The 26,849-nt window shown below is 39.5% G+C and overlaps 1 protein-coding gene and 1 long non-coding RNA gene across 4 annotated transcripts in view; one reads left to right on the top strand and one right to left on the bottom strand.

The window, feature by feature from the left end:
* The first annotated feature begins 727 nt into the window (after positions 1-727).
* FGF14 (fibroblast growth factor 14) overlaps positions 728-26,849 on the top strand; it is a 686,118-nt gene continuing 659,996 nt past the window's right edge. The window contains exons 1-2 of one of the 3 annotated variants that reach the window (XM_030813657.1): positions 728-1,732; positions 9,365-9,438. Coding sequence is in view for 1 of the 3 variants with exons in the window: in XM_003270153.4 (XP_003270201.1) it covers positions 1,525-1,732 (208 nt within the window). In the remaining 2 variants the exon portion in view is untranslated. Of the gene's footprint in view, positions 1,733-8,829; positions 8,845-9,364; positions 9,439-26,849 lie in introns of those variants that run through there. The other 2 variants (XM_030813659.1, XM_003270153.4) reach the window with 2 other exon arrangements.
* On the bottom strand, positions 7,491-8,798 carry LOC115835212. The gene has a single exon (XR_004030205.1). It is a non-coding gene; the product is annotated as an uncharacterized LOC115835212 (long non-coding RNA).

The raw sequence follows: 26,849 nt of genomic DNA, 5'->3' as shown, positions 1-26,849 counted from the left end.
GAAGTAAATGAGGGTGAATTTAATGTTAGCTCAATTAATGAGTGCAGAAACATGCAAAGAATTAGGGCATGATTTAAGCAGGGACTTTCTGCACAATTATTTAAAGGTAACGTGTTGTCTATAAAAGGCATACATTTTCTCATGTATACATGACCCTCCCCACAAAAGTACAGTTTGCCACCTAGATTTTAGTGGTTGTCCTTTTAAGAGGCGGTTTCTAGTAATATCTGTTATATATCTAGTTTACATTTTTCCAACAGCCCCTTAAGTAGGAGTCCGATAATAAGAATTAAAGGAACTTGAGTTTTCCTTAATGTTTTAGGTGCATTATATGCTGCTTTTGAAAATGTGAAGGTGGAACTAATTTTGGCTGGGTGGAGAAGTATTAAACCCCTTTTTCTCTTTATTTCCCCCCCACCTCCAACCTCCCAACATGCATTTTCTAAGGTTTGCTCATTATAATTTTTAATTTTTACTTTTCAAAATTCACTTTTAACAGAAGGCTGTTAGATTGGCTCCAAGAGCAAACGGCAGGCCGACTGGCACTTGGCGGAGGAGGGAGAGGGTCGCGCATTGGGTCTGGGTTTGGGGCCGGGGCTGGAGCTGGCGGGTGGGGAGACTTCAGGAGGGGCCCTAGCAGAGAGACTGCAGTGACACTGCCCTCCCTGGGCTGGTTGAAGCATCTCACTGGTGACGGGTCTGAAAGCACGTGGCTACGTCATGGAAAGCCAGTCTTTTCAATGCAAACTTCAACTCCTCCTCCTCCTCCCTCTAATGCCTGTAACTCACATCCGAGGCTGGGCGAGGAATCCGGAGGGGAGATTTTCCTCATGCTCACGGTTGTTGGAAACTGGAAGAGTGAGAGGAAGGAGGAAGGGGATTTGTGGCGCTCTCTACCTACTACAAGACTGACAAGGGGAGGGGGCACCTAAATTTGCATCTTTTCTTCGTGGTGATTGAGAACTGCAGGTTCAAACCGATCCCACTGAGCACTGGCGATTGATTATAAAAAAAAATCGACACTGGGAGAAGGGAGGCTCTGTCTTCGGCTGTCAGACTCAATCTCGGAGGTGGTATTGGTGTGTGAGTGTGTGTGGTGGTGTTTTTTTTTTTTTTTTTTTCTTTTTTCTTTCTTTCTTTCCTCTTTTTTTTTTCCTTCTCTCCTAGGGGCTACACAATGGCAGTCTTCTCTCAGTAAGATGAATCCTGCTTTGCCTTCTGCAGATCCACCCATCCTCATAGCGATCAAGTAAAAAGGCTATGGTTTTCTCTTTGGGGATCTTTTGTGCATTACTGTTCTCCCTGATTAGTTTTGATCTCAGTTGGGATCTCTTTGCTTTTTTGTTTGGCTTCATGCTGAAAAAGGATTTTTTCTCCAACCCTTTGGTAATAATCCGGTGGTGATCGAGGGGGGATAAATCATTCACCCTGGCCGAAAAAAAACAATCACTGAGAAGTCTCAAAGAAATATACCACGTGAGGGGAAAAAACTGGGAGAAGATCCGGAATATTATCGTTTTTCCTATGGTAAAACCGGTGCCCCTCTTCAGGAGAACTGATTTCAAATTATTATTATGCAACCACAAGGATCTCTTCTTTCTCAGGGTGTCTAAGCTGCTGGATTGCTTTTCGCCCAAATCAATGTGGTTTCTTTGGAACATTTTCAGCAAAGGAACGCATATGCTGCAGTGTCTTTGTGGCAAGAGTCTTAAGAAAAACAAGAACCCAACTGGTAAGCAAAACATGCATCATGTTATGTTTTTCCTCATAATAACCTGTCTGTTGCTCATCGAGCTAGATCTGCAGTTCTGCTATGCAGGAAGGCAAGGGAAACATACCAGGAACCAGGACAGTGTTGCATATAGAGGTGTTGCATGAATAAACAAGTAACAGCTGGATCGGCGTCTACGAACCCCAAAACCATTATCGGCATCTCTTGGCTGTGACACAATCCATCACTAGGAGGGAGGAGGAAACTTTTTGTTTTTTAATGTATTTGGTTGCCTATGTTTGGTGGAATAGTGAAGGGCTATGGCTTAAGGTTGTGCCCCAGGCAGCTGAAGCTTCGGTAGTTGCCAGGAAAAAGAACCGCGAGCTCCCCTTAACTTCTGCAGCAGGTTCGGGGGACGTAGCTGGGTTCCGAGAACCTGCTCTAGACTTTCTGATTAGCTTGCACAATATTCGCCACCACGATCACCTTTACCAAAGTAAAAGAGGCCCCCTCCCTCGCGGCCCCGCTCCTCCGTCAGCCCCCGCGTCCCTCCCCCGTCCAGCTCCGGGTGCCCGAGCATTAACTCATTCCCCCTGTGTGCCTCTGACACATCCTGCCACTGGGAATACTTGAGCAAGGCTTGCGCCTGGAGGGAACCCCAGACTGAGAGGACAAGCCCAGCCCCTCTAATATTTGTAATTTAAGTCCCCCCTCTTTAGAAAGCGGTGTCAAAGCCCTGCGTCGGGGTCCCACAGGGCCGGGGGTGGGGATGAGCCAGGCCGTGAGTTCCTGCTTTTAAGCCTACTGGTGATCATGCGCCCCGATTCCAAAGGGCTCCAACAAGGGAACTTGCAGTACATTACATAAGAAATGCAAATGCATCTGATTTGGGGAGTCGGATCCCAGGGGTTCCCGTCCCCGCGTCTCAGTCTGAGGCGACTGGGGGCGGCCGCGGAGCTGTGGGCGAGCAACCCAGGGGAGGCAGGCTGGAGGGCTGCATGGTGGTGGCGGCGGCGCTGGCGAGGAGGCTGGGCGCAGCCTTTCCCGGAACCGCTCACTCTGGCAGCCGGGAGTGTGTGGCATCCCCTAGCTCCGTTCAGGGTGGGGAGGGACTCGGGGCCGGCTGATTTTGTCTGGGGTTGTGTCTGAAGGAGGGAGCGGGGAGATCGGCCGTCCCGCAGTGGCAGCCCGGCCTCCGGAAGCTCCTGACGCTGGCACTGCGGTGCAGTAGATTATGGCTCTCCACTGCCTCCCTGACACCCTGACTCTGCCGGGGGCCGCACTGGCACCCAGAGCCCCAGCGACTGGGGCAGCAAGTGGCTGCTGCCCTCCAGCCTCCGAACCTTGCCAATGCAACGTAGCTGGGGTGGCGCGCTCCGAGGGGGCTGCCGCCTGCGGGTGCAGCGCGAGGCAGAGGAGGAGGAAGTGTGGGTGGGCGGGGACGGAGGCGGTGGGTGTGGAGGCTGAGACCGTTTGCGGCCACCATTCCTGCAGCAAAGGAGAAACTGCGAGTTGTTAGACAGTCTAAAAGGGCAGAGGCTCCTATGCTGGGGCGGAGAAGGTTGCCCCCAGCTGGTACTTTGGGGTGGCAGTTGAGGCTCTGGTAGTAGCCTCTGGCTGCTCCGTGGACTCGGTGCTGCAGTGGGCTCTGGGCTCTGCCCTGAGTCCTCCTCCCTGTGTTCTAGTTCTTACACCCTTTCTATTCACCCCCTCTGTTTCCTCCTCCTCCGTCCTTTTACCCTTCTCTCTTCTTAACTCCTCAGCGTTTAGCAACTCTGAAACGACACACCAACCTGAGAATTGCCCAAGGGGAAAACAGTGTTGTCACCTTCCCACCCGCATGTCTAATTCAGCTATGAAGTGTACACCAGGATGTACTCCAAGCCCCCGACATCAAACCTAAAACTTGCTGATGCTTGGTTCATACAAAACCAACTTACATCTGCAACACTATCTCACAGCCTAACATGAAGACCCTTTTTGCAAGACTTCTCAAAGTGAGAAAGGCCAAGGGCTGCAGTGGGAAGGGAAGGGGTGACTGCTTTACACTGTAAAAAATAGTGGTCTTTTGAACCTTTCTTGTGTCTTTCTGTGAAAAGATTTAACTCTCTTCTGAGAAAGGAATAGTGCAAAAACATTTTTTATTTAGATGTGACCATTTGTCTTAGGGACCTTGAAGTCAGTCCTTCCATAGTACTGGAGAGTGGGAAATAATTTAGCACAGAACAGTCAGTTTCTTTGTAGGTCTTTATAATTTTTTTGTAAACAATTTTACCGGAAACACTAAATTTCTCCCTATACACAATGCACAATCTTTTTATTACACTTCCTGAATCCCACCCACTTTCATCTCTCTGGAATAGTTTTTTCCCCCTTCCAAGGCATTTTTGGAAACTGTCGAACAAATGACAATTTATTTTTAGAACAATTCATTTTGCAGCTCAGGAATGCTAAAGTATTTGGGTATGAATTGATGGGCTAACTCAAAGTGTATCTAAGAATATTACCAACTATTCTAATAGGATAATTTAGTCTTAGATAACCAGGGATATGAGTTCCAACCAGGGAGTTGGAGCATTTAGTATATATATATATATGTTATATATTATATATAAAATATATGTTATATATTATACATATATAATATATATATTTAAATGGGACATTAATGTGCCACATTATTTATCTTACCTTCTAAAAGTTTTAGCCTGTTAAACTTGAATCAAACCCGTGCCAAGCCATTCCCTTTCGGTATTGTACTTGGTGAGTTCCATTCTCCTGCTATTAACATAAAGCCTAAAATCTTTTGCAGGTTTTTGATCCCAAAATAGCAGTAGAACTAAAAAGTTAATTGGGTAATTAAAATGAAACAAACACTAAAATTCTTTTAACTGTTACAACCAAAAGGAACAGATTGACTACTCCCTATTATGTTATCTTAAATTTAAAAAGAGAACAATTAACTGGTTTCAAACTAAGAAACTTGGGAGAATACTGCCAAATACCAGTGAATTTGGTGTAAAGCACCTATTATTATTTCAGAGATAAATAATAGGTTAATTTTCCTTCCTACATCTTTGGAAGTTATGAAATAATTTACTGATTATTTCCAATTCGTTAAATTGTCAACAAGTGTAGGTACTTTGGTCAAGCGTTCGTGGAATTTCAGAGCACTGCTATATAATCAAATTGGTGTGAAAATAAGCAGAAAATAGAGTCACGAATTTAAGGACAAAGTTATTCATCTACCCAAAAGTTACTGATTAGCTCATTATTAATACTTAAATAAGAGGCATTCATTAAATAGTGTTTTGGGCTTGTTTTATGTAAAATTTAACTGGAAGAGAACATGAAAAATGTGTTTGCACAATATATGCTTTTTAAAATAAATTCCAATAGCTTAAACGTCCTGGATATAAAGTAAATTTGCTATCTTCATAAAAACACGAGTCAAACAACTTTTATTAGAGAACACACACACACACACACACACACACACACATTCTTAAATGTCCTACTTTCCTAGCAGAGCAATAGCTATGCATTTAGAATAAATGTTACCTGCTTCAACTTTCACTGTAGGAGTCATGCAAGGTGACTGTATTTTAGGCAAATCATTAAATAGGGAATACTAAGTCCAAGGCATTTATTTTGCCTGAAGGAGGCTTCATAGGTTTCTTTAAACCAGTATGATAGTTTGGATTGACCAATGTATATAATAGGCCCGCTCTGGAAATAATCTAGGTCACTGCACTTTAAGCCAAGGGTACTAAGGAAACAAGTGTGGTTGAAAAAAGAAAATCCACAATAAACAGAAATACTAAGGTCATGTCATTGCTGTCTCTTCAGGCACATAATGTAAAACAAGCGAAGGAAGCCACAGACCCTCAAATAGATATACCCACTCAACCACACACAGGATATCCCCAAACTTCCATGGCTTGGTAGGATTTTGGAAAACACAGATTTTAAGATAAATCATAATCTAAGAGGATTTTATTGAGTACAAATGTCAGTGCCCAGTGTTAGTACGAAGCAGACGCCCTAGACCTAGTTCTGCACAGCACACTGAGAACATTCCATCAATTCTCTTTTTCTGAATTCAGTCTCCCGCTCTGTCATGTAACTTTGAGATGGAACATGCAGGGCTTGGTAGGACCCATTATCACTTTCTATTTCCTACTTGTCTGGCTGCCTTTCAGCTCTGCTTTTGCCTTTCACTAAGCTGTTTTAGGTGCCAAAACACCTGGTATGCCACTGTTACTCATTTAAATATACGTTATTTTTTAAAGCTACTTGCTTTACATCTAGGGCTGTGATGGTGTTTGGAAGTGAGAAAATAGGAAGAGAGGGAAGAAGAGTGAGCACTTTTTACTCCTCCTCCTTCTCAGCCTACCGACTCATCCTAGGTTCCAGTAGAGCTGGGTGAGCCACAAATGGGCCGCAACCTCTGCATGTCTAAACACTGAGTATATTTCAAATGAAAACATCAAATTCAGATTGCATGGCTGGAACACCAAATAGATGTAAACTGCTTCTTCTAACATGCTTGGCTTTAGAGTGGGATTCAATGTAGTATGAGTTGGCCTTGGACTCCATCCAGGAAGCTTTAGTTACTGAGGTAACAAAATGGGTTTTGTAGAGCGGTGCCACTGCATGAACGAAAGGATGGCATTTTAGGTAGGCTTCCCAGTACTGCCTTGTTGGGAGAGCAGATTTTTCTTTTTAGAAATGTATATCCCAGTTAATAAGTGTAAAATTCAATGCATGATAATCTAAACTTAGTTTTAACAATGAAGATGACTTTGGCTGTACAACTTGTTCTCATCTTAGACAGCATCCATAACTGAGAAAATTTGTTCAAATGATGCATTACTTTCTGAAGGTGCTAAAGCTAATTCTATACTATACTTCACATTTCCTACAATGAACCATTCCTTTAAAATGTTCGAACCCAGTCTTCCATGTTTTAGCAACACAAACATTGGAGACTTTTGTGAAGTGTTTTTATACATATGGTAACAAGGACAACAACCAATGTTTTCACTCCTTTGCACATTTTGGCATCATACCTCACTCAAATTGACTCATACGCCTTCTATAAATACCACGTAGATGTCTCAAAATGGAAGCATTTATTCAAAATAGTTTCTTTTGCCTTAAGGGGAAACAGTCGGGATGTTTGAACAGTCTAACAGGAGCTCTTCTATTCAGTGTTAAACAAGTCATTGCACTGTGCCTATATTTTTAATAAAACCTTTGAGCCCAACTCAGTATTACCTCCAGGAGGGACTGTGGGACAGGGAAACACCTATTTACACATCCGCCTGCTCAGTGCCATAGTCTGTGCGATGTTCCTTAAGACTTGAGTGCCAGGTACAAGGTTTAGTTATGTGTTGAACCCAGGTACTGAAGGGCATGGAGTTTTCCGAGGGAGACTTCTCAGTTCCCCGTATACCTCTAGAGATGCAATAGCTCTTTTATATCAAGACCAACTCTGTCCTGATGTTTTCCCTGCGTAGTTCTCTAGCTGCCACTATTTTTTTTTTACTTTGGTCAGAATGTAAAAGGTAGGATGATGAAGGGAAGGGAACAAAAGGAGGGATTCTTAGGGACTTCCTAAACGTGAAGGAGGAATGTTGCAGACATGTTTTATAGGGAACAGTGAAGTTCTTGCTTGATTAATCTGGTAACATCATGTAAGAAAGTCACCCAACAACTGCTGGGCACCACTGCCTTCGTCATTGTCTCTTGACAAAAATTCCGTTCGCGACACAGGGTAGGTTTTCAATACCCTTTAATAAAATAGTGAAAAATAGGTATCTCTAGGATACTGAACTATGGGACTACAATGGGCAGGATGATACATTTTACTTGGTTAAATTCGCTTAATGCTTACTCCTTCCCCAAAGGGCCAACCAAGAAGTTGGCTACTAAATAATTTAAAGAAAAAAGCTGTTAGTGGCTCTTTATCAGCCACGATAGGGTGCTCTGAAACCCGGTCCTGCAGACATTCCCTTGGCCCACATTTTACAGCTTCCTTCTCAGTCTCAAGGCCTGTAGTCTACTGTTCACACTCGAGCCTCTCGCAAAATATACAAGCTCAAAAGCTCATGGCGTTCTCCCCATCTGGCATTCTCGGCCTTAGAATAGCAAACGTTAGGGCACCATTAGGTTCATAGTTGCCAGACCCTTCATTTTCTTTTTTAATCTTTAATTTTCTTCTTAACAAGGAAGACATTCCGCAAAGAATAAACTTCCTCTTTTGAGCTCCTTTCTCTGAAGATGGTAACTGGAAGGCTCATTACTAAAGAACCTCGAGTTCCAGTTGCTTTGGACGGAGTTTCTCGCTTAGTATTTTGTTCTTTGGCAGTTTGAAAAGCAGTCATCTTCCAATTTCGCAGCTCCCTGCACTCGCGCCCACCACCCTGATCTATTTGGCTTCCTCCTTTTTGGAGCCACTTTAAAAGGTGCAGGGCGCTGGGCCGCTGTGGCCTCGGGCTGAGAGGCGGGGAGTTGGTGTCAGGGACCAGAAAGTTTGCACAAGCCACGGCTCTGGGCCCAGGCCCCGGGCTTCCAGAGAAGTGTGTCATTATTTGTTTTCTGCGAAGCCGCGAGCGGGCCCACGCTGCAGCTCTGCCTCCAGGCGTAGAACCCCTCGGTAATCCGGCTGAAGCTGGGTTCCGAGTGTGGACTGCTTCGGCTCTGAAGAGGAAGGAGCCCAACGGGCCAGGCACGGGCTTCCTCCTGGCTTTACCCGTTGGCCCAGAGTCCCCGGTCCCGCCGCCGCTGCCCTCTGCTCACGGGGACCGGCCATCACCGCTCTCCCAGCCTCGGCTCGCCGGGGGCTCCGCTACGCAATGCGGTGGAAGCGGCCCGTTGGAGCCGCCGTAGAGCGGGAAGTTTCCGTTGCCACGGAGATGACCTCTGACCCTAGGGCGTCTCTGGGACCCGGCAGCTAGTGCTGTTGTTGCTATGGAAACCATGGCGGCCGGAAGCCGCCGGCCGGAGAGACTAGGCGCGCGGGTCGGGGCTAGGGCCCCTGCCCCAGCCGAGATCTTCGCTCTTCCGTGGTGGCCGGGGACTGGGCAGTGAGCGGTCGGCTCTGCCACCCGCGGGGCGCGGGTTTGCAGGTCACTCCTCCGGCGTTGACGCGGGGGCACCCCATGTGCACTGCTAGACCTGAGGGATGGGAAAGCCACAGGTGGCTGCCTCGGCCCTCCCGGTCTGGCCTCGCGCTAGCTAGCGCCAGCTCTGGACCCGAGACCGATCTGAAGAAAGGGAAAGGAGCTGGCGTTGCTGGTGATTCTGCCCAAGCTCAGGACTGGGAGAGAACGAGCCAAATTCTGGTCTCAGCTTCCCCACTAGCTACTGGGAGACCCTGGGCGGGTCCTGAAGTTTTCTGGGCTTCAGTCCCCTCGGCTACTACAAGAAGGATATTGATTAGAATAATCCCAGATCAGCCCCAGCTCTAATATTCTAGGTTCCTATAGCGTTCACACCCAGTCCTGATTGTAAGTAAACTTCCCTCACCCCTTCCCTGTATCTCTCCCGGACTATGTTAACTATATATTTAAATTGTACTCTAAATTCAGGGACTATCAGAGATAGAGGCCGACCTTAGCGATCACAAACAACCTGTTCCTTTTACAGGTGTGGCAACTCCTTCCCAGTGGAGGAAGCGACTGTTCCAAGAGCCAGTTTTGGAATTGTAGGCACAAACACAGGTAGAAGCTTTGAGCCTTGGGTGAAGAAACACGTATTTTACTGGTGACACTAGGAAGAGCTCCTCATGCGCTTCATAGAATTGTGTGGTTGGTGCTGAAATAGATGGCATTCCATTTATGTATTATATTCCCCAGATACCTTTTCTTTAGAGAGTTTTAAGATTTTCGGGGTAGGGGAGGGTGTCTTCACTAGGTTATTTTTCCTTCTCTCATATCCATGCTATTGGGAAAAATCTTTTAAATCTTTTTTATAAACCTCATTTGTAAATTAAGAAGTTGAAAAAGATTATTTTCAGAGTTTATTACAACTCTGAAATTTATGAAGTATTTCTTTTAGGTCCGCATGCTTTTTATCACTTTTTCAGCAACTACAATCTCAAAAAAAAAACAAAAAACAAAACTTAGTAAACACTTAAAAAGTGCTGCTGTGTTTGAACTGTTGATGCTGGAGATACAGGGATGAAGAAGAGTTCTTCCTTCAAGGAATTGGCAGGAAAGACAAAAGACAGGATCAATTATGATGTGGTGAACAGTTCTGTGTAGGTGGACGAAGGTGCTATAGGGCCAAGGAAGAGGGGCATGGAAAGGTTTCTGGAGGGAATAAAACTCAGACTGAGTCATGAAGAATGACTGAGAGTTAGCCACGTGGGAAAGGCACTGGTTAGGCTGTCAAGGAAGAGAAAGAAGCATACTTTAAGCTTTGGGGGCGTCAAAGATTGTGGTGCAGACCGAGAATATCAAGTACAACTGAGAAATAGAGGGTGTTTCTAGGGAGTGGCAGGTAGTGAGTGGGGTGGCAAGGTAGTGAGGCACAGATCGTGAGCTCTCTTCTGTGTCATGATCATATCTACCCTTTAGACAACCATTATGACTACAGCGTGGAAAACAGCTCTGGGTTGGGCAAGGTTGAAGGTGGAAAGACCAGGGAGAAAGAGCAGTGAGCAGTGGTGAGAGGTCCAGAATAAGGCAGTGACAGGCACTAGAGAGGAAGTGAAGTCCATCCATCTTAGTGGCCAGTTTGAATTTGGGAAGGAAGTTGAAGGAGTCGTCTGGAATTTTCTGATTACAGGTTTTTGATTTGGACAGTTCTGGTGAGCTAGTCTTCTGGCCATTTGCCAACAGAACACTTCCATCTTCTTGAGACATGGTTGGCTCTCTTCCGACTGTTACATTGAGGGGCCGAGGTAGCTTTTAACAGCAAGTAGGAGACTTAGACAAGCTTCTCTTTCTAAATTAAAATTTAAATGGACAGTTCTGGGAGAGTTGCTGTGGGATGAAAAGTTCATCTTGATTTCAAACCCAAAAATCCTTAGGACTGGGAAAAAATGCTTTACAATAAAGATAAGCCAAAATGATTTTTTTTAAATGATCATATACAATTCTTTGTCAATAGCAGATGTTTTTATGGACACAATACTTTGTTTAGTTCGAGGAGTCAAGTAGTGCAATTAAAAGCCAAGTTTTCAGATGAACTCTTCAGGTCTGGCAAGAAAAGAGAAGGAAGTATGAACTTTATTGAATTTACATATGTAAGTGTGCGCACCTGCCTTTTTAGATAGGAATGAATGTAGTTGTAATTAAAATGCCTTTTTTTCCTCCTGTAGCATTTTGTTGTCTGCACAATTATAGTGGATCACTAAAGTGTGTGGTAACCTTATCTTAAAGGTGTAGCTTGGGAGGCATTGTAATACCTGTTCTTTCCACTTTCTGTGTGGAGCACATGGTATAATATGGTACTTTAAAAAATAAGAAATATGAACATAAGGAGGCTTAAAGACTAAAAGAAAAATCATATCTCATAATTGTAGTCCTTTTTGTTTCAACAGCCACTTATTTGTAGTCTGAAACTCATCTTCTTTAGTCGTATTGCTGCTGTATACTAGGTGTTGTAACTTTTAAGCAAAGAAAGGACCCTGTCTGCTAGGAGACCTGAGTCAGTTTTCTACGTAAGCACTCGGTAGTAACCATCATTTGGCCTTAGCATTTTATTGTTGGGACAAATTGAAAGCAGTAACATAATATGCTCTTTCCTCCTTCATTGCTAAATGACTTGATTTGTTTCCTGAGAAGTGATGTTTTCCATTAACTTGATTATTTTTTCTTGTACCTTTAAAAATTTTTTCAACTCACATGACAATTAAGTAACATAAAATACCTCACATCTCAGACAAATAATAATGACTGTTAAACACTGTAAATACTTTTAATGAGATCAATACTAAATGTTAGAGATATTTTAATGATGAAGTTAAGAAATTTGATATAGGATAAAAATTTTACATCATTAGTGCTTATTATTATCTCTTTTCTAGTTTCCTTTTAAAATGTTGGGAATAATTGTAAACAACACAGTGCTGAGGCCATTCTGGTACATGTGTGGCAGATGTGACTCTGTATGGGGGATACTAACTGTGACATGAATGCTATAGATAGTATGTGGTCTGATATGCAGCCATAAAGTCTGCCCAGCTTTGTCAGACCCCTTGCCCTTTGTTGTAGCAAAGTGCTTTTCCAGCACTGATATTTCATCCCTTTGTCTCCTTCTCCCTGTATTTGTACTATCCGATTCTAGATTTTGTCCTTTTACATATTTTTTAGTCGTGTTTTTCAAAAATTTTGTCATCAACTTACTCTTCAGGCAAGATCAGGATTAGTATTCAATTGGATTTACCTCTTTTACATTCATTACATTAGGAAAATAGACCCAAAATAATAAAATAGTTGTCTGAGAGTAAATGAGAAACATCTGTCTGAACTTGAAACATTTACCCAAAGTGATGTTTATTTGGCTTAAGTTTTTTCTTTCTGTACTTCAAATTAACATGTACAAGAACTGTGATGTGGATCTATTGCATTATTTGATTATATAATTAAGTGACTTTTAGGGCATTGTAAATATCCCACCTAGTTTTCCCATTAACGAATGTATATTACACTTACTAGATTTTTAAAATTATGTTACTCTTTTGCTGTAACAGAAATGTTCTGAATTATTTTGAGTCCTGTGTTGTTATTGATTGATAACAACTAATCTTTAGAGAATGCTTCTATATACTAGGCACTCTACCTATACTATCTAATTTCATCTTTAAAATCACAGATAGGAAATTCTTTTATACTTCTGTTAAAAATTATGAAGCCCAAGCATGAAAAGATTAAGGAAGTTACTGGAGAGTACCTAGCTAGTAACTGAAAGATCTGAGTATAAAACCAAAACCAAATAATCTGACTCCAGAATACATACTCTTAAATCCCTAAATTGCAGCTACTGCTCTAGAAAGGATGTTGAACAGAATGCTTGTGAAAGTGATCAGTATTTCTCCTAATGTTTTTGTGAATTATTCTGTCCTGAAACTAAAAGGGACTGTGATGTATTCACTGTTTAGCTATCTAGAATTTTTAATGCTTTCTTAGTGAGATATAATTTATATACATTAAAATGCACAGTCTTAACTTTATGGCCTGATGTATTCTAACAGTTGTGTGCATCATTGTAAACACTACCCTAGGTAAGATATGGAATATTCCTATCACCGCCCCCCACAAAATTTTTCTTATTTCCATTCTGTTCCTACCCATCTCTCCTCTGAGAAGCAACCGCCATTCTGATTTCTCTCCCCTTAGTTTGACCTATAGTAGAACTTCATATCCTTAAATCATGAAGTCTTCACACTTTTGAGTTTGCCTTTTTTATTCAACGTATTGTTTCTGGGATATGACATTGCACGTTAGACATGGAGAATTCAACGTGGTAGCTTCTGTTTTATTTTTTAAACCAGAAACTCCTAACATCTAAAAATTTCAGGAACTACCAAGCGTCTCACAGTTTACCCAGCTTGCTAGTCTGCCGCAGTTACATGATGCTGGCAGAAGACAGGGGACTCCTGGGTCAGAGACAGGGGATTTTATTACTCAGAGCATAGCAGACAGCATGAGCTTCATGTGTTTGTCAGTTCCCTGTATGTCCCAAAATCCTTTCAGGGGCAATGCTGAGTATCTCAGGTGGATGCTTGCTCACAGCCGATTTGTGTCATTGCTCAGTGGTCTGATATGCAGCCATATCAGGAAATTCCCAATCTTTTAAGGGGCTTCTAGCAAAGCTGCCTAATCTTTCTCTGCAGGGAGGTGTTATCTTTATTATCCTGGTCAGGAAACAAATCTGTCCTCTAACCTGGAGGGAGGCACCATCTCTTGATGACAAGGTGGTTTGTTATGCAAATATTTTTGCAAGGACAGTCTGGTACAAAAGCTGTTAGAAGACGTGCAGTAATGCCATGAGAAAATTCTTATTTAAATCTCTTTCTGCAAGGTAACTCTTTCTTCCTTTTCTATTTCTCTTGGCACGGCCATGCTTACTGCTCTATTGATGTATTTACTCTTTAGAAAAATAACTGTTATTTGGAAATTATCTTAAAATCGATCATGAAGTTTTGAGAAGATAGTATACAATCCTATATGATAAACTTATCTGCATTTATTAAGTAACTAATATGTGATATGTTAACATTACATGTTAGTTACTGGGGGAGATTTAAAACATTGTATAAAGGTTTGGTCTTTGACCCACAAGTAATAAAACTAAATGTATGGAGAATACTAGATATGAGAAAGAATTCTGCTAGAAAACTCATCTAGGATGAAAGGGGAAGAAGGGGAAGAAGGGGAAATCTTTTAGAGAAGCATGACCTAAGTTACTCTTGAATGTGTGTTTCTATTGGTAGGAGAGATAAGCATATTCTTGGCAAGAGGAGTAATGTGAATGAAAGTCAAAGGCTGGGATTATTTATGGATAGAGTGAAAGGTGCATGATTGGGATTTATGGAAAGTTAATGGAATCGTATTTTAGAGGATTAGTGAAATCATATTTTGGGGTCCAAAAGCCTTGTGGAGGAGTTAGCTGGGATGTGGTGAAAATTAGTGAACTAGGGAACTTTTCCAAAAAGAGAAATGACATGATTGAGAATTGCTCAATTATAATGGATGTGTGTAACTGATTGTGGGGAGGGGCAGTACTAGGAGGAAGGAGGGATTTTTGTATTAAGAAAGCAATAAAATGAAAATGTCCTTCTGTTAGTTCGAAATGGGAAACAGGAGCTTGGATGAAAGGATGGTTCTGGGTATGTAATATGAGCAGGAGAGAAATTGCTCAGTAATGAGGAAGGGATGAATTGAAGGCATACGTTGTGAAATTGTGGGCCAGGAAGGGCACTGCTTTCTTGGAACCTGGAAGGATGAGTGAAACAGAAGGTGTAAATGAGAGACGTGGAGTCACTGTGGACTGTGGTGCCTCATGGGAAAGTGGCCTCCATCGACTCTTGGAAGTCATAGATGGTTTGTTGAGAATGTGAGATAGGAAATCTAGTTAGCAGGTACATTTATGTTGTTACATGTAGTTGATAGTTGTCTGAGCATACATTGTACATCTTTCTATACAACTTGAGCCTACTTTGCAGTTTTAATTTTCTTATGTAATTTAAAGTCACTTTGATAGCCCTGATGACGTTACTGGCTTTCTAAATAAGGGGAGAATGGCTTTGACTACTTTCTTCAAGATATACTGAACAACTTTGTAGTATTGACATACTCTTCTTAGCAGCATTTTATTTCCCTGCAAAATGATGTTTTCTACACTGAGTACACATGGACACAAAGAAGGGAACAACAGACCCCTGGGACTACTTGAGAGTGGAGAAAGGGAGGAGGATGAGGATTTGAGGATCAAAAAACTGCCTATGGGCTGGGCACGGTGGCTTATGCCTGTATTCTCAGCACTTTGAGAGGCTGAGGCGTGCAGATCGTGAGGTCAAGAGATCGAGACCATTCTGGCCAACATGGTGAAACCCCGTCTCTACTAAAAATACAAAAATTAGCCGGGCATGGTAGTGCGCGCCTGTAGTCCCAGCTACACAGGAGGCTGAGGCAGGAGAATCGCTTGAACCCGGGACGCAGAGGTTGCAGTGAGCCGAGGTTGTGCCACTGCACTCCAGCCTGGTGACAGAGCAAGAGTCCATCTCAAAAAAACCCCAAAACTCCCAAAAAACCAAACAAAAAAAAAACTACCTACTGGGTACTATGCTTATTACTTGGATGAGAAAATAATCTGTACGCCAAACCCCTGTGATACACTATTTACCTACGTAACAAACCTGCACATGCACCCCTGAACCTAAAATAAAAGTTTAAAAATATAAAAATAAATGATGATGTTTTCTAGTAAAGCCCTGCAACTAAGGACTAAAAATGTCATAGGCTATTTGGATATAAGGAATTTTTTTTTTTTTTTTACCAGTTTGGACCATAATTTTTTCTGTAAGAATTCCACTATGCTGCTGTGGCTCTAGTATTGATCATATGTTTTAGTAACCTTTATGATCATTGCTTAGAGGAGATATGCATTAAAGAACAGTTGGCTAAAAGCACAACTTTTAGAAATAATTTTTGCTTTCCTTACTCTTTTCTAAAATTTGAATTGTGTTTCAAGGGGTCAGTATCTGTCTCCTGGATGTTTGAATGCTTAAGAATGACACAAAATTTATAAAGTGGTATTTTAAGGAAGGTAACTTTTGTGAAAATGAGAGCAACTAAATTCTTAATGGCTAATTCAAATTGTATAAAAATGTAACTAATAATGCCTTATTCTCGGCAGTTGCAATTTCTTTGATTTAGAACTAGGATCCTTATTAGAAATCATAGTTTATAAGACTGGTATTTATAGGGCCACAAGCATGGTTCATACAAGAAGGGGAAGGGGTCCATTTTAGGTGGTGATAGCAGTAGTAGACATACTGTGGTGGGAGCAAATTGGCAGCACAAACCTGAATTCTGTCATTTTAGTGGGTGAGTGAGTAGTGATTTCATCAAACTTTTCGCAAATGAGTGTGAATGCAATAGACAGCTGCACAGTACTAACTCCTGCAGCATTAAATAAAAGGCTTGAATTTTGTGTGAACATAACTTTGAATGAAAAAGTAAAATGTACACCCTTTCCATGTAAAGGTGCCACTTCGGAGTAACGAACCAACCTGTGTCATATGGAAATGTGCACAGTTTCCTACCCAGCCTTTCTGGTGCCAACTAACTTGTATTTGTGAGAGCCTGAGGAAAGGAAGTTAGGGTCATTCAGTTCACTCTGTGTCTTACAACCTTACTCTCACTTTTATTATTGAAAGCAGAAGGAAGCATTATGTCTGCATATCTTGATAACAGTTTTTGCCTGACTATGCCTTTTCCTTTTAGTGTTACAGTTAATGTAAGACAAATCTTTGACCATTTTTTATGTATCCTTTCAAATTTATAATTGGTAGAAATACTTTTAAATATTATTGTAGGGGCCAGGCGCGATGGTTCACGCCTGTAATCCCAGCACTTTGGGAGGCTGAGGCGGGCAGATCACTTGAGGTCACGGGTTTGAGACCAGCCTGGCCAACATGGCAAACCCCATCTCTACTAAAGACATAAAAATTAGCCTGGCTTGGTGGCACACGCCTATAATCCCAGCCACTGGGGAAGCTGAGGCAGGAGAATCGCTTGAACCCAGGAGGCAGAGGTTTCAGTGAGCTGAGATTGCTCCACTGCAGTCCAGCCTGGGAGACAGCAAGACTCCGTTTCAAAAAAAAAAAAAAAAAATTACTGTATATTTTGTTGGGAGCTATTCTTATCTCTCTCCCCTTTAGAATTACAAGAAAATTAAGGAAAATAATAGGAGTTAGTACTGTTAATAAATATGCCAGTGTAAGTTCAAGGAACTTCAAAAATCGTGTAAAAGTGACGTTCGGGTAAAACACATCATATTTATTTCCTAAATGCTATATTACATTATGGCAAAATTGCTGTATTTTAAACTGCTAAATAGTGAAGTATTGCTTTAACACAGTACTTCACAGGTTAAATTTTGGTTTGAGTTTTCCCAATTTTAAAGGCAAATACAAAGCAAGTTGAATGTATTTATGGGTGTGTATGTATGCCAGACATTTAGCTTGGGACAAAATTCTAAGTGTTTGTGAACTTACCCCATCTGTTGGCCATTAGAATCTTTCACCCAAGAGAGCTACTCAGAAACGATTGATATTAATAGTAATTTGAAGACAGAAATAAATAGCTTAGAAGTGGGTTCAGTACAAAAATAACTTTTTGTGTTTTAAATTTGTGATTTTGAAAATAAAAAATGGTATTTCATATCCACAACAGTTCATTTCATGGCTTTCAAGTAGCTTTTGTTGAGATTATTTTAAATTAAAATTTAGATGCTGAGATCTACAGAATAGGATGTAATTGAAGAACAAGACATTTTTAAGTATGTTTGTTTCCTGCATCAGGTTTACTAGTCAGGCATCTTGGTTATTGGTATTTATTTATTGGTACAGTATAACCAGCTGTTACTGACTTCTTCTCACAAGTAAGTAAGCCACATAGATAATTTAGAAGTAAGCGTTGGAATCTCCAAACGTGTGGTATATTTAAGTTACTGTATAGGTTCTTCTATAGGTTCAGGGTTGTCTGATACCATTATTTTTCTGTATACTAGCAGGTATTAGAAGAAAGGCAGAAAATAAGATGCAGAAGAAAAAATATGTAGTCAATAAGTCTTTAGGGTATTCAAAACTTCACAGGGAGGAAACGAAAAATGTTCTGAATAGTTCTGTTGGCTGCTGTCTCCATATGGTCATTGCAGGAGTTTTAACATATCGTATATCATTGATTTCTACTGTATATGGTTAGACATACTTGACAATAGTTGCCAATACTTTTACCTTATAGTCTCCTAAGGACTGCTATGACTCTTTCATATCTCCTTATTAATCTTTTATCTAAAAGAACAAAAGGTGAAAAAATCTGGTGTAGGTGCTGTCCTGCATTATTTTTTGTTTATTTTGTTTGTTTTTAGTTTTCCTTTAGATACTTTGTAAGCAGGGAGGAGATTCAAAGGTTTTGATTCCAAGACTTCCTTAAAAATTAATCAACTTGTGATGACTTTGAGAGCTGATCTCCAAGTTGATCAGAAGCGATGGTTTAATAAAACAGTAAATAAAATATGTAGACTGTGGCGTGTATCTGTAAGGGTAACATTTAACAGTTTTTTTTCTGATTAATATTGTAGGGTACAGTAATATCATTGAATAATCTTTCATTTTTGTGGCTCTGATGCTATAGGGCTCAAGAGGAGGGCATGGCAGGCTTCCTGCAGGGCATAAAATTCTGACTGAGTCACAAAGAATGATTGAGGATTAGTCGGGTAGGAAAGGCACAAGGTAATTGTTCAAGAAAGAGAAAACAGTAAACCTTAAACATTTCTAGGGGCATGAGAGAGTGTGGTGAGTACCAAGAATGACAAGTATACATAAATGAGGGGTAGGAATTTGAGTTGATTTGCCTTCCAGTAGACATAATGTTATGTGAAATCTGAGAGTTTCACCTTATCAAGAATATCCTTTGTACCTCCCAAATATACCTTTAGTAGTTCTTTGTCGTGTAATACAAGAGACAGATTTGCAGCCATTTTTTAATTTGCCGCACATGATAGATAATATTATCATGTCTAATGCAGTTTTATAAATATTTTTTCCTACCCACAAGTTTTAACTTCCCGTTTTTGCTACATCTCAAAAAATAAATCATGTAACAAAAACGCTACTAGAAAAATAGTTTTGAATACACTTTGATTATAGAAAAAGCAAACATTGAAAAACATTGGAACTTTTTTATTATTAACAAGTTACTTGAATAACATCTTGCGTCTGATCATGGCATGTGAGTGATGGAACACCATGACTGAGAACTGATATTAGATTTTAACATATAAGAGTTGGTCACCTTTTAAAAAAAGATATTAAAATGTTTTGTAACATTTTTAATGTGTGGTATCCCATTTCAGATAGTTGATTCAACACCCAACCCTTCCTGAATTCCTTCTACGTGAAGGACAGTGTGCTTGGCCCCATGGATTATACATGAATCAGACAGGATCTTAATCTTTCCAAGGGGGTTAGAGGGCACTGGAAAGTTGGATAAAGATGAAGAGTTGCTGGGGATGATCAATCCTGGAGCTAAAGCAGTGATGGATAGAGGTGGAGGAATAAACGGATCCATCCTCATTCCCCTTTTTTCTCCCATTCCCTTTCTTTCCTTGTCACTGCCAGTCATGGCAGGAGATTCTACTCATTGGACCAGATTAGAAATAGATTTGGACTGGAATATTTCCAAACAGAATGAAGAGTACACGGCTGTCCTTAGATAGCATTTGATAAGTTGGGTACATTTTTAAGTTGAAAAGATAGTAATATGATGAAAATAGTAATAGCTATTACTTCTATTAAGTAGGTTATGACTGGAAATTGGTTTATTGTCCAACAAAGCTGATTGACAGTGCTTTTAGGGCTTTTGTGCATTTTTTCTCTTTAAATATGCTTACTTGACCACAAATAAACATATTTGTCTAATGAATAATAAAACAACTTCAAAGAACTTTTTTGTTATGTAAGACATCTAAAATAATTGGTGATAACAATTCAATTATAGTCGTAATTGCATTTCTTAAGCCCAGATTGAGTTATGAATCTCACTTTTATAACAGCTTTATTGAAATATAATTCATATACCATAAAATTTACCCTTTTAAAGTATACAATTCAATAGTTTTTAGTATATTCACATAGTTGTGCAACCATTACCACCATCCAATTCTAGAATATTTTAATCAGCTTAAAAAAGAAATCCCATACCTATTAGCAGTAGCTCTCTATTTCCCCATTCCCTATCCCCTGGCAACCACTGATATGCTTTCTATGTCTTATGAATTTGCTTATTCTAGATATTTCATATGAATGGAATCATTCAATATCTGGCTTCTTTTATTTAGAATAATGTTTTCAAGGTTCAAGCATGTATCAATATTTCATTTTGTTTCATTATTGTGTAGTATTCCACTGTGTGGATATACCCCTTTTTAAAATTCATTCTTCAGTTGATGGACATTTGGGTTGTTTTCATTATTTTACTACTATAAATAATGCAGCTATGAACATTTATGTATACATTTTTACATGGACATATGTTTCAATTCTTTTGAGTATGTAACTAGCAATGGAATTACTAGGTCAGATGATAATCTATGTTTAACATTTTGAGTGACTACCAAATGTTTATCAAAACAGTTGCACATTTTACATTCACTCTAGCAATGTATGAGGGTTCTAATTTCTCCGTATCTTTGTCAACACTTGTTATGATCTGTTTTTTTGATAGTAGTAATTTTGGTGGATGTGAAGTATGTCATTGTGGATCTGATTTGCATTTCTCTAATGACTAATGAGGTTGAGCATCTTTTAGGTGCTTACTGACCAATTGTATATCTTTGGAGAAATGTCTACTCAAATTATTTGCCCATTTTTAATAGGGTTGTCTTTTTATTTTTGAGTTGTAAGAGCTCTTTTTGTATTCTAGATACAAGTTTCTTATAAAGTCTATGATTTAGAAGTATTTTATCCCATTCTGTGGATTTTCTTTTCACTTTCTTAATGGTGTCCTCTAAAGCACAAGGTTCTTAATTTTGTTGAAGTCTAGTTTATGTGTTTATTCTTTTGTCACTTACATAGTTGGTATCATACCTAAGAAATCATTTCCTAACCCAAGATCATAAAGCTTTGGTCTTAAGTTTTTCTGTGAGAGTTTTAGCCCTTATATAGGTCTGTGATCTATTTTGACTTAATTTAGTAGATGTTGTGAGGTAGGGGTCTAACTTCATTCTTATGCCTGTAGACATCTAATTTTTCAAGGAACATTTGTTGGTAATCTCATGGGACATGTAAATCTCATTTTGAATTGACATATAACCAAAATACCTTTTTACCATTCTTAATTTGTTTTACCAAAGAACAATCTAAAAATGTCCTGTTGTTTCAAAGAAATAAGTTATTGTATATTACGTGAAACAATAATAGGGATACTGTAAACATTTTTGTTAACAATGCATATCTACTTTTACTGTAGCTTAGTTTAGAACTTTAAAAAAATTAATACTCTTGTGAAACATATAAGCACTTTCAAGAAGTTAATATCCTCCTGAAACTAGAACATGTTTTAGCCCATTTCGGCTGCTATAACAAAATTCCTTAGACTGCGTATTTATTAATTTCTCATGTTTCTGGAGACTGAAAAGTCCACGATCAATGCACCAGCAAATTCAGTGTCTGGTGAGGGCTCGCTCTCTGCTTCAAAGATGGTGCCTACTTCCTGCATCCTCACATGGCAGAAGGGAAGAACAATCTCCCTTGAGCCTCTCTTACAAAGGCACCAGTCCCATTCCTGAGGGGAGAGCCCTCATGACCTAATCATTTCCTAAAGCCTCCACCTCTTAATATTAATTGCATTGAAGATTGGGTTTCAACATATTAATTTTGGGGGAATGCAGACATTTAGACCGCAGCAAACACTTAGACTATTTGTAGATAATGGAGTGAACAATTTTTATGTACAGGTGGTTTCTGACTTAGAATGGTTTGACTTACTGTTACTCAACTTTACAATGGTATGAAAGCAATACGCATTCAGACTGCCCATACAACCATCCTGTTTTTTACTTTAAGTACAATATTCAATAAATTGCATAAGATATTCAACACTTCATTATAAAATAGGCTTTGTGTTAGATGATTTTGCCCAACTGTAGGCTAATATGTGTTCTGAACATGTTTAAGGTAGACTGGGCTAAGGTAAGATGATTAGTAGGTTAGGTGTATTAAATGGATTTTTGACTTACAATATTTTCAGTTTACAATAGGTTTATTGGGACATAACCCCATTATAAGTTGAGGAGCATCTATATTTATCTTTGATTAAAATTGTTCTGACTCTTTATCTGTGTTTATTTTTCAAAGCAAAGGCATTTCATCAATACACTGACAATATGGTGCTATATTTACTTTTAATTTGTCTACTTAGTTTTAAAGTTAAATGTAATGAAAGTCAGGATTCACTGTGAGATGTAAATTACACTTCTTGTATTTAAATTTATTCTGGTTTCCTTATTAAATATCTCTTGCAAAACGTAAACATTCCTTGATTTGAATGTCATCTAAAGTTGTAGCAGACCAGCCTCTCCTGCTGCAGCTCTCTGTGCTTTGTTAGGAAAATACCTGATTCAGTAGATTAAAGCCCCGTCATCATAAGTAGGTAGAGCTTCTCCTGAAGTAGCTAGACATTCTCAGGGTCAATCATCTGAGGAAAGTTGCAGCCATGAACTTGAACCCTGAAACTGGGAGTTAACTAGATAGCAAAAGGGATTTCATGCTCTGTTTCATACATTTCTTGGGTTTGGATATTTAAGTTGCTAGATATAATTGGGCATTTGGGGCAGGTTAGAGCTGAATAGGGAGGCACTCGTGCTGAACTTTAAACTGAAAACAGGTAAACTATATGCCAGATGATTCAGTTCCATGACATTCTATGTTTACTTCCTTTGTATTATATCCAAATATTTGGTTATCTTCCATTTAAGATTTCAGCCTTGCCTTGGCTGTGCTCTGAGAAATTAAGAAAAGGGACATTTACCTTTGCTTAAACCAGAGTGTTAAATTCAGAGAGTATTAAATTCAGAGCCTCACTCACTATTCTCTCTTTTGAAGCCATCGTTAGTGAGCTACCTAACGGGGAAGATGAATCTCTGGAGGCTTGAATAAGGCTTTCAGAAACCTAGCTGGCTTTCCAGTGAAAACTTTGGAGGCTCTTGGTTTATTTTCTTAAGGAATATGGCAGTTTTTCTCTTAAAGATAAACCTTTTGTTTTATGATAGCAAAAAATATTTTCTTTTCAGTTACATTGCCAGAGAAAAAGTACAATTATGTGAGATGAGTTGCTTTACCTTTCTAACTTGTTTACTCATTAGATAAGTAAACAAAGTTGGCCTCAAACTTTAGAAGAGGTAGACTTGTTAACACGAACATGTTAGGATGTATGTGTTCTTTTGCCTTAATCTATATGCACATGTTACATTCAGAAACATAGTAAATGTTTGACCATTGAATTATCTCTCTCTCTTTGCATATTGGATGTGTATATGTGTGTTTGTGTGTATGTATGTATATATATATATATATACTTTAAACTGAAAGTTTAAAAATATATATACACACACATATATAAAGGTATACATATATACATACACACATATATAAATATGTGTGTGTGTGTACGTGTATATCTATATTACCTAGGTGTACAGGTAAATCAAATGTAGAGAATAAAACATATTTACCTTTGCTGTTTCTTTACCTTTAGTGTCAAGACATACTGCTTGATGCCTTGTGGGTTTGCAGAATGAATGTAGTTAGAGTAATATTGATTTCCTTGAAAATAATAGTGGTATGTTTCTAATGCCTTTAATTTAGATATCTCTAGCCCAAACTTGAAAGTAGAGCTCTTTCAGTACAAATAACCAATTTATAGAGATTTTTGATTATGTTATTATAATGTTAAATAATACAGTGTTTAAAAATTGGAATTTTGATTTGCCTGGGTATTTCCCTTTAATAGACAGTGTCCTCCAGAATGAATGAAAAAGCTCAATCTTTTATGTCCCCCTTCATAGGCTAGATAGAGCTTTTGGTACAACTCCTAGACAGATGATCGTATCTTCTTTTGGCTTGTACTGGTCAAAGTGTCCCCAGTCCTGTTGATATCGATGGGCCATTTTATGTAACCCTGTGTAAAGGCCACTAAATGCCTCTGTGTTTTTATTGTCTTACTTTGCAATTATTTTTAGATAGTTGTCTGTTTTAAAAATCATTTTTGTTGCTTTTTTTATTGATAAAGACAGCACTATATGAATTTTGGAGTTAAAGGTGAAAATTCTAGCTGTAATTTATCTGTGCCTCAGGAATGTTTTTGTTTCTTTGTTTTGTTTTTGGTAGTAGAGGGAGCATACCTCCTTTAAATATGTAGTGATTAAAAGAGAAGATATGTGTATGTATATATATATATATATAACATACTTAATGTAATACCTAGAATGTAGATATTTATTTATTCTTGCCTGTCCATTTCCTTGTCAGAAACAATGTTAGTTTCTTTCCTTCATTCTCTGGTAAATGATCTATGCTAAAATTAATATTTTTAATTTGTATAGTATTTTAAAGCTTTTACCTATAGCTAGTGGCATAGGGCTTATAAATCAATGAAGTTTTTAATTTTTAAAGGCTTTATTTTTTTGGAGCAGTTTTCAGTTTACAGTGAAATTGAAAGGAAGACACAGAGATTTCCCTTATACCCTTTGCCCCCACAGATCCATCACCTCTCCATTACCAATATACCACACCGGAGTGGTGCATTTGTTACAGCTGATGAGTCTACACTGGCACATCATCACTCAGAGTTCATAGTTTACATTAGGGTTCACTCCTGATGTTGTATGCTCCATGGGTTTGGACAAATATATAATGTATTCACCATTATAGTATCATGCAGAGTATCTTCACTGCCCTAAAAATCCTTGTGCTTTTTAAAAGTATCCAAGTTAAGGTTGAAGATAGACATATTAGAGGCCTAGTAAGAGCCTTGTTCTGTCACTGAGTCTTCTTTTGTACCTTATAGACCTAACCAGTTCTTGATTTGCAAGCCTTTAGGACCTAAAGGAGCCTAGAACAGTTTGTGTTTTGCCTAGAGTGAGACTGGCTATAGACAGACAGTTCTGAAGTCTTATATTGTTCTTGAATTGTACAGAAAATTGTCAAGTTATCTGTGCTAGAATTTTTTTGTTGTTGTTGAGATGGAGTTTTGCCCTTGTTGCCCAGGCTGGAGTGCAGTGGCACGATTTCAGCTCACTGCAACCTCTGCCTCCTGGGTTCAAGTGATTCTCCTGCCTCAGCCTCCGAGTAGCTGGGATTATAGACATGTGCCACCACACCCGGCTAATTTTGTATTTTTAGTAGAGATGGGGCTTCTTCATGTTGGTCAGGCTGGTCTTGAATTCCCAACCTCAGGTGATCCGCCTGCCTCAGCCTCCCAAAGTGCTGGGATTACAGGCGTGAACCACTGCGCCTGGCCCTTTATCTTTGCTAGAATATTAAAATACCCGTTTTTCTTGTATGTACTCTAATATTAGTCATGTGTATGTGCCAAAATGGATATTTTAAAATATTTTCTAGGCTTTTATAATGTATATATTTCACTTCATTTTTACTATTCTCTTCCCTAATTATTTACACCTAAAAATAAATATCTCAAAAACTTTGAGGTGAATTTTATGGTCATTCCCACTCTCTGATGCTTTTTACTCTAGTTATAAATGAACAAAGCACATATTAAAGCAACCTAAGTATTTAAGCCTTAGCTTTGCGATTGGTGATTCTGCTCACACCTGAACACTATAAATAGCCTGTCCTGTCAATTTTTTATATTCATGCAAATTGTAGCCTTTCCTTTATTCCTACCTGACTACTTTGTGCTCTGTCATTTACTTCTTTTTCTTAGGAAAAAAAAAAAAGTGACCTAGATATTTGAAGTCTAGCTTGAATTTGCCTTTTTCAAGGACCTTGTAGGAAACTCTCTGCTCCGTCAATCATCCTGTCTTGGGTGGTAGAGAAGTTGGGCCCAGTGAGCTCATTTCTCACTGCAGGTTTCAGGTCACTGGGGCTGTTCCTCACACCTGGCGCCCGTGGGCTTGTGCCAGTGACAGTAAACAACAAAATTCTCCCTTTCTTGGGAATATCATTGGAAAACATGGAATTCCAATGTGCTCAGAGAATATGGTTTAGAGAAACTCGCAAGTGAAGATGACCTGAGCAAAATGTCAATCAACTAATTAAATAATTGATTTCCTATTGAATATTTAATATCCCAGCAGCAATTAAACTTCATTTAAAGTTACTTCATACTTCCTTGGATATTTTATTTATTTAGAATGTTACAGAATTATAGCGAGGGTTTTCTTTTTCCAGGAGAGGCAATGGGTGAAAGGAAATGTCTTTAAGAGAGCTATAGACTATTGTGTATACTACTCACAAAGGAGGCCTGGGCTGTAAAAGCCATGATGACATCATCAGTGTCTGACTGCTAATTGAAAACCTGGGAATGAATGAGGGCATGGAGGAGAGGCAGACAGTGGAAGGAAAAGAGCACAGAACAGGGTTGTATTAGTCTGTTCTTATACTGCTAATAAAGACATATCTGAGACTGGGTAATTTATAAAGGAAAGAGGTTTAATTGACTGACAGTTCCACATGGCTGGGGAGGCCTCACAATCATGGCAGAGATGAATGTGGAGCAAAGTCAAATCTTACATGGCGACAGGCAAGACAGCTTGTGCAGGGAAACTGCCATTTATAAACCATCGGATCTCATGAGACTTATTCACTACCATGAGAACAGTATGGGGGAAACTGCCCCCAGATTCAATTATGTCCACCTGATTCCGCCCTTGA

Source organism: Nomascus leucogenys, chromosome 5, assembly GCF_006542625.1.
Source record: "Nomascus leucogenys isolate Asia chromosome 5, Asia_NLE_v1, whole genome shotgun sequence".
NCBI classification, from domain to species: Eukaryota; Metazoa; Chordata; class Mammalia; order Primates; family Hylobatidae; genus Nomascus; species Nomascus leucogenys.
This window is presented reverse-complemented; position numbering and strand designations above follow the sequence as displayed.